General features: G+C 53.3%; 1 protein-coding gene across 6 annotated transcripts in view; it reads left to right on the top strand.

Annotated features, from left to right (window-relative positions):
• LOC141075035 (alanine aminotransferase 2) overlaps positions 1–7244 on the top strand; it is a 201877-nt gene extending 194633 nt beyond the window's left edge. For all 6 annotated transcript variants that reach the window (XM_073562374.1, XM_073562375.1, XM_073562370.1 and 3 more), the window contains 10 exons: positions 42–131; positions 221–329; positions 514–647; positions 1852–2095; positions 4684–4763; positions 4883–5019; positions 5098–5272; positions 5350–5505; positions 5737–5849; positions 5929–7244. In XM_073562374.1, the coding sequence (XP_073418475.1) occupies positions 42–131; positions 221–329; positions 514–647; positions 1852–2095; positions 4684–4763; positions 4883–5019; positions 5098–5272; positions 5350–5505; positions 5737–5849; positions 5929–6022 (1332 nt within the window). In that variant the 3' untranslated portion in view covers positions 6023–7244. The remainder of the gene's footprint in view (positions 1–41; positions 132–220; positions 330–513; positions 648–1851; positions 2096–4683; positions 4764–4882; positions 5020–5097; positions 5273–5349; positions 5506–5736; positions 5850–5928) is intronic.
• The last annotated feature ends 594 nt before the right edge of the window (positions 7245–7838 follow it).

Genomic DNA, 7838 nt, shown 5'->3' with positions numbered 1-7838 from the left:
ATATAGCTGTATACCTTATGGCTCTTTTCGTTTTATCACAGGGGGTGAAGAAACCGTTTTCAGAAGTTATTAAAGCGAACATCGGGGACGCTCACGCGATGGGTCAGAAGCCGATCACTTTCCTGCGGCAGGTGAGGATGCAGTGCCGCAGTCCTCCAGTGAGGGGCTGTGTCGGGTGTTCCCCTATCGCCCGGTGACTCCGGGGTGTTTCTTCCCTCAGGTCAGTGCTATCTGTTTGTACCCAGAGCTCCTGAACGACAATAAGTTCCCGGATGATGTGAAGCAGAAGGCGCTGCGGATTCTGCAGGCTTGTGGGGGCAACAGCCTCGGTGGGTAACATGCCGCTGCTGGCTACTCCTGGGGCGGTCTGATGGGACAGGAAGTGTTGGCCGAGGTCTGTGTGTCGGTGACGTCCGTGATCAGAGCTGTAATCACATATGAGCCCCATGGGTGTGGGTGGGTGGTAGATGTGGTGCCGGGGTCTTCACGACTTCCCGCTGTGCTATATCGCAGGGTCTTACAGCGCCAGCCAAGGAATAGAGGTGGTCCGGCAGGATGTGTCGCGGTACATCGAGTGGAGAGACGGCGGCATCCCCTCCAACCCTGACAATATTTACCTCTCCACCGGGGCCAGTGACTCCATCGTGGTAAGTGGCCGCCCTTCGGCGCCGGACCCCTGTGTTCCCCCTGAGTCTAGACAGCAATGCCCCCCCACACACACACACACCCTCGAGCCTGGACTGCACTGCCCTTCACACACACACACACACACACACACACACCCTCGAGCCTGGACTGCACTGCCCTTCCCCCAGCCAGGACTGCACCGCAAGAACGACTTGCTGCCACCACCAGTCTTTCATACAGGCCGACTGGATGCCTGACGGGCACCATACGGCTTTGGGGTGCGGCGTACAGAACAAAAGGAGCAGAACAGTTCCATTTTATATTTAATCCAGAACAATAGGCAGTGTTTATAAAGCTTAATACACCGGTCACAGAGATGGCTCAGCTAGCGGATGGAAGCAATCCGATTGAAACCGTGGATCATTCCTACACTGACGTGTATCTTCCTTCGCATTGCACACCAATCATATCTGTTTATCACACCTCCTTGATGAGCTGATATGGGCCAGGTTGTGAGATCGCCCTTAGCCCTCACACCGGCTCATTTTAGGGGATCCTCAGCTATAGCACTCCACAGCGTGACATCTGCTGCGTGACATGGCCGAGTTCTCCTTTACCACAGGACACATCCTTATATGTCACATTCATAGTTTCCACTGTTCAAGTCACTGACGGCCGGCGGAGATGGTGATGACCGGTAGGGGGTCTGTTACCATCTGCACCCTGTCACCGTAGACATGGACCCCTGTACAGTGGAGGGGAATACTTCTCGCCTGGGTTGTTCCCTCCGGATGTGGTGGCCCTGGCACAGGTGGGCACCGCGTCATGTTTTTGGGGCTGTCTTGGCACCACGTCCCCTCCCGCTCTGTGCTCTCCGTCCTCTGCCATAAGTGTCTTTGTCCATCCTGCCGTCATCACCTCCTTTTGCTTCAGTTTCCTTGAGACCTTTCTTTTAGGTCAGTGACCCCCCCCCCCCTTCTCTCCGCCCCTGCTCCTCCCATCCTCTTTCCTCCTCTGTCCCCCTGCTCCTTTCTCCTCATCATCTTTCCTCCCCTCTCTGCTTCCTCTTTTCCTCCTCTGTTCCCCCTTCTGGCCTCCTGTGTTTTCCCTTTCCCCCAACCCCTGGCCTCCTGTGTGGGCTTCGCTGGTGGTCGTCACCTGGGCAACAATGACTGCTGGTTAACCCCTGCAGTTCTGCTGTCTCACCGGGGTCTCTTTCTCCAGACCATGCTGAAGCTGCTGGTGTCGGGTCAGGGCCGCTCTCGGACCGGTGTCCTCATCCCCATCCCCCAGTACCCTCTGTACTCGGCTGCGCTGGCGGAGCTGGGGGCCGTGCAGGTGAACTACTACTTGGACGAGGAGAACTGCTGGGCGCTGAATATCACCGAGCTGCAGAGGGCGCTGCATGAGGCTCGGAAACACTGCGACCCCAAGGTCCTGTGCATCATTAACCCAGGAAACCCCACAGGTACCCACAGTGATGTGGCCCCTGGTGTTGTGGGGTGGCCCAGGGCTCTTCACTTCACTGGGTCTCCCGGTGATGTGGGGTGGCTTGGGGTCTCCCGGTGATGGGTGGGTGTGGCTGGGGGTCTCTGCTCTGAGTCTCCCGGTTATGGATGGGTGGGGTGGCTGGGGGTCTCCTCTCTGGGTCTTCCGGTGACATGGGGGATCTGTGGATCTCTGCCCTGGGTCTCCCGGTGATGGATGGGTGGGGTGGCTGGGGGTCTCCGCTCTGGGTCTTCTGGTGATGGGGGGGGATCTGGGGGTCTCTGCTCTGGGTCTTCCTGTGACGGGGAGTGTGACGACAGCACGCCGCTGCCACCAAATTGTGACGACAGCACCCTGTGCCACCAATATATCACGATCCCACCACTGACACTGGTATGTCAGCGGACGGAGGGATGGGACGCACTGCCGGCACACGGCTATCACAGGCGCAGTGGGTGCTTATCTTAGTTATCCTGCCACTGGTACCATGTGACAAAAATATACAGCAAGCTAATCTCGCTCTAACAATTTACCGCAGGGGGGTTATTTTGGATGCCCCACCACTGCCTTCAACCGTCCAAGAACTGCGGGGATTTATGTATATCCCACCTTCTCAGTTCCACTTTGGAACTCGCAGCTCTCCGGCGCCCCCCTTACCCTCAGGTCAGTCAGGGAACTGCACGTAAGATAATTAGTCGCCGGATGGGCTGCTTGTTGTGCCCGGGCAATTAGACTACTGCAGTAAGGGAATTATCAATGCTGTGGCCACAGCCACTCATTCAGCAATGTAAGACCCTTCCGAACTGCCAACTAGCCTAACCAACCGAACACACCACGCTGCCACCAGCCACACTTCATTTAATCAAAGAGTTAATTAAGAGGGTCTGTGGCAAACCCCCAAATTAGTAGCGATTATCTAACAAAGGCGCATAGTTCGTTTCTTAGAGCATGAAGGCAGACTAATAGATTTTATCATTTATTCCCAAGATGTGGGCAGTGATTACATAGATAAAGTTGCTATAAATTGAGACATTAAATATGTACAATGCAGTATAAAACAAAAGGATTAAAACAGAGATTAACACTTACATGTGCTTAGTTGATATTAGGCAGACCATGTGGCTGGGGGATGGGCCGCAACCAGACATCCCAAGACATCGGCAGATCTTTCTAGCAGGGCATCTACAGCTCAAAACTGAAGCACTGTACGGGAGGGGTACCTTATAGCCCAGGGTCTGTGACATCACAAAAGGGGCAGTCTGGTGAGGTTCAACCCCCCTACTCTCTAAGTTGCAATTTCACTAAAAACTTATACTAACTATATCTAGACGAGAAAAGCTCTTATAAACTCATGGAGGGTCTAGTTGGTTGTAGATTATCGAATATAATAAAACAACATCAGACATGCCATACTTAAGACACCCCATTTGGGAGCAATCCATATCTCAGTTTCTGGGGGTGTTAGAACTTTGCAAGAGCTACCGTAGGGAAGCCGGGTCCGCGCAGATCACAGAAATGTCCGTTTCATTTTTCTGTCATGGCCGGAGCTTCACTTAATATTTGTCATAGTTTTACTCAGCCGCATGGTTGAGAACAATAGGGGGAATCTTCTTCCTGGCTGAGCAGGGAGGGAGGGGGGAAGGAAGTGGGAATCCTACTGTGATTTCAGATTTCACAGAGCTGCACGCAGGCAGATAGCTGTGGAGGACAAATGCTTGTAGCAGGAAGTGTCCTATTACCAGCAGGCACAGAGCTGGTAAGGAGGGGGGAAGGTTGTAGAAGTCATACCTTACAGACATTTTACATTACAGGGAGGATCTGGGGGTCTCCCAGTGATGGGTGGGGGTGGCTGGGGGTCTCCGCTCTGGGTCTCTCGATGATGGATGGGTGGGGGTGGCTGGGGTCTCCGCTCTGGGTTTCCCAGTGATGGATGGATGGGGGTGGCTTGGGGGTCCTGCTCTGGGTCTCCCAGTGATGGATTGATGGGGGTGGCTTGGGGGTCTCGCGGTGATGGGTGTGGTAGCTGCGGGTCTCCGCTCTTGGTCTCCCGGTGATGGATGGGAGGGGTGACTGGGGGTCTCCGCTCTGGGTCTTCCGGTGATGGATGGGTGGGGTGGCTGGGGGTCTCCGCTCTGGGTCTTCCGGTGATGGGGGGGATCTGGGGGTCTCCGCTCTGGTTCTCCCGGTGATGGGTGGGGGTGGCTGGGGGTGTCCGCTCTGGGTCTCCCGGTGATGGGTGGGGGTGGCTGGGGGTGTCCGCTCTGGGTCTCCCGGTGATGGATGGGTGGGGTGGCTGGGGGTCTCCGTTCTGGGTCTTCCGGTGACGGGAAGGATTTTGGGGGTCTCCGCTCTGGGTCTCCCGGTGATGGATGGGTGGGGGTTGCTGTGGGTCTCTGCTCTGGGTCTCCCGGTGATGGATGGGTGGGGGTTGCTGGGGGGTCTCTGCTCTGGGTCTCCCGGTAATGGATGGATGGGGGTCTCCGCTCTGGGTCTCCCGTTGATGGATGGGTGGGGTGGCTAGGGGTCTCCGCTCTGGGTCTCCCGGTGATCTGCGGTATTTCTCCTTAGGTCAGGTGCAGAGCAGGAAATGCATTGAGGATGTGATTCGCTTTGCGGCTGAAGAGAACCTGTTTGTGATGGCCGATGAGGTGAGCAGTTCAGCTGCCCCTTGCCCCGTTCTTTGCTGGCCACCACCATCTTCTCGCCCTGATCTTTCCTCCCTCGGATGCCTCTTATCGGGGTCCTGTTGCCACTCTTCTCCCCGCAGGTTTATCAGGATAACATTTACGCCGAGGGCTGCGCCTTCCACTCCTTCAAAAAGGTTCTGTTTGAGATGGGCCCAAAGTACTCAGACGTGGTGGAACTGGCTTCATTTCACTCCACATCCAAGGGCTTCATGGGCGAGTGAGTGCTGATGTGCCACGTCTCTACTGGTGGTCCTGGAGGTGGTCGTCCTCACCCATGATGTTATTCGCTCCCCAGGTGTGGTTTCCGGGGTGGGTACATGGAGGTGATCAATATGGACTGCGCTGTGAAACAGGAGCTAACTAAGCTGGTGTCTGTGCGCCTGTGCCCCCCTGTGCCCGGGCAGGCGCTTCTGGACATGATCGTGAACCCCCCTCAACCGGGAGAACCGTCTTACAAGCAATTCATGGCGGTAAGACCATAGACAGTGGCATAAGACATGTTGTGGTAGGACTATGGAGACTCTTCCTGTTTGCCTTTCGTTTCCAGGAGAAGCAAGCTGTGCTGGGTAACCTGGCGGAGAAGGCGCGGCTCACCGAGGAAATCCTAAATGGAGCCCCTGGGATCCAGTGTAATCCAGTCCAAGGAGCCATGTACTCCTTCCCAAGGATCCAGATTCCAGAGCGAGCAGTCAGACTGGCCCAGGTAACGCCCCGAGGAGTGAGCTCTGCCCCAATGGCAGCCACACAGTCCCTGTTATTATCCCCACGGTCTGTTCCATCAGATGCTGGAGAGTGAATGTGATGGGGCAAGACCCTCCAAATGGTTTCATTGTCTTCCTTCCATTTCGATGATTGGATCAAGATGGCAGATGTGTAACCTTTTGACCGACCGCACCCACATCGGTCTCACCACCTCCCTCCTTTTCCTTCCCAGTCTGAAGGTCAGGCCCCGGACATGTTCTTCTGTATGAAGTTACTGGAAGAGACGGGCATTTGTGTTGTACCGGGGAGCGGCTTTGGCCAGAGAGATGGAACCCATCACTTCAGGTACGTGCAGGAGGCCGGACCCCGAGCTGCAGCTTGTGCATCCTCACATTGTGGTTTATACTTGTCTGTATTTCTGCAGGATGACAATTCTCCCACCAACCGAGAAGCTGAGGAGTCTACTGGAGCGGCTGAAGGATTTCCACCAGAAATTCATGCAAGAATATTCTCCATGATGGACAGGACTGTGATACACCAGACCCACGGCAGTTCCCGTTCTTGCACCTTATAATTATGAGTGCCAATCTTATCCTGGTGGTCCTCTGGCTGACGAGACCTCCCGACTGCCTTGTAACTACATGTACCCATCCTGTCCTGGTGGTACAGTAGCTGAAGAGACTTCCCGACCGCCTTATACTGATATGTGCCCATCCTGCCCTGGTGGTCCTCTGGCTAACAAGACCTCCTGACTGTCTTGTAATTAAATGTGCCCATCCTGTCCTGGTGGTCCTCTGGCTGATGAGACCTCTCGACTGCCTTGTATTTACATGTACCCATCCTGTCCTGTTGGTCCTGTAGCTGAAGAGACTTCCCGACTGCCTTATACTGATATGTACCCATCCTGCCCTTGTGGTCCTCTGGCTAACAAGACCTCCTGACTGTCTTGTAATTAAATGTGCCCATCCTGTCCTGGTGGTCCTGTAGCTGAAGAGACTTCCCGACTGCCTTATACTGATATGTGCCCATCCTGCCCTGGTGGTCCTCGGCTAACAAGACCTCCTGACTGTCTTGTAATTACATGTGCCCATCCTGTCCTGGTGGTCCTCTGGCTGATGAGACCGCCTGACTGCCTTCTGCTGATTCTGATTGCTGCTTTTGTTTGGATCTTGAGAAATTCCGGTTTTTCAGAGTTTCACTGTTATTTTTCAATTTGCAAAGTCATCTTTGAGCATGTGGTGGTCTGGACAGTCGCCTCCCGGTGGTGCCCCCTCCCCATGGTGTAATGTCAGGACCTCCATGTACTGCTTTGACATCCCGCTATTCACCTTGAATCACATGGTAAATCTGTTTATAAAATGCTTCATGTGGGGAGATGATGACCTGGGCGCTCTCTAGGTGGGGGGCCCCTTTGCTATCTGCTTGAAGACCCCCTGCCCCGCTCTTTATATAGAAATTGTTGAATGATGCTGCTATGCAAAATGTACAAAACTAATCATCCTCCTCTGGGCGGTGGAGGCGCCATATTATTCCCTGGCGTGAGATGGCAGGGCCTTTATTCTGAGGTGGGGCGCGCAATATGAGCTTTGGTGCTAGGTGTCGCCCCCTGCTGTGGCCTCCCGGCATTCATACAATGATTACCACCGAAGAGAAGATGACATAATAATTTGCTGCTCATGTGACAAGGGCTAAAATTGTGCGAATGCCGAAACCAATAAAGATGGAAAATGTGTTGTTCAACATTGTTATAAATGACCCAGATAAGGGAACTGAAGGTAAACTGATCAACTATGCAGACGATGCAAAGCTAGGAGGGATAGCTAATACTAGAGAAGACTGAGAAAGGATTCAGAAGGATCTAGATAAGCTGGAACAATGGGCAATGACTAATAGAATGGTATTTATCAGAGAGAAATGCAAGATCCTACTTCTGGGCAAGAAAAATGAAAACTACATCTACACAATGGGAGGAATAGAACTAAGCAACAGAACGTGTGAAGAAGACTTGGGTGTACTAAAAGATCACAGACTGCACGAGTCAACAGTGTGATGCAGCAGCAAAAAAGATAAATACAGTTCTAGTATTTAGTATCCGAAGTATAAAGTCTAGATCACGTGAAGTCATTATCCCCCTCGGTCAGGCCTCATCTGGAATACGGTTTCCAGTTCTGGGCTCCACATTTTAAAAAAGTAAAGAGGAAAATTGGGAAATAAAGCACAAACTATGATTTTACCTGTAAAACAAACACAGAAACCAACATGGATCTGCTCACCTGGTCGTGTTGCACCTAAGCAACATGTAACAATCGCATCAGCTGCTGCAGGACACTAGTG

Source organism: Dendrobates tinctorius, unplaced genomic scaffold (genome assembly GCF_039654945.1).
Source record: "Dendrobates tinctorius isolate UK_male_01 unplaced genomic scaffold, ASM3965494v1 ptg000349l, whole genome shotgun sequence".
In the NCBI taxonomy this organism is placed as follows: Eukaryota; Metazoa; Chordata; class Amphibia; order Anura; family Dendrobatidae; genus Dendrobates; species Dendrobates tinctorius.
The sequence above is the reverse complement of the archived record's forward strand: the minus strand, read 5'-3'. Positions and strand labels throughout refer to the sequence as shown.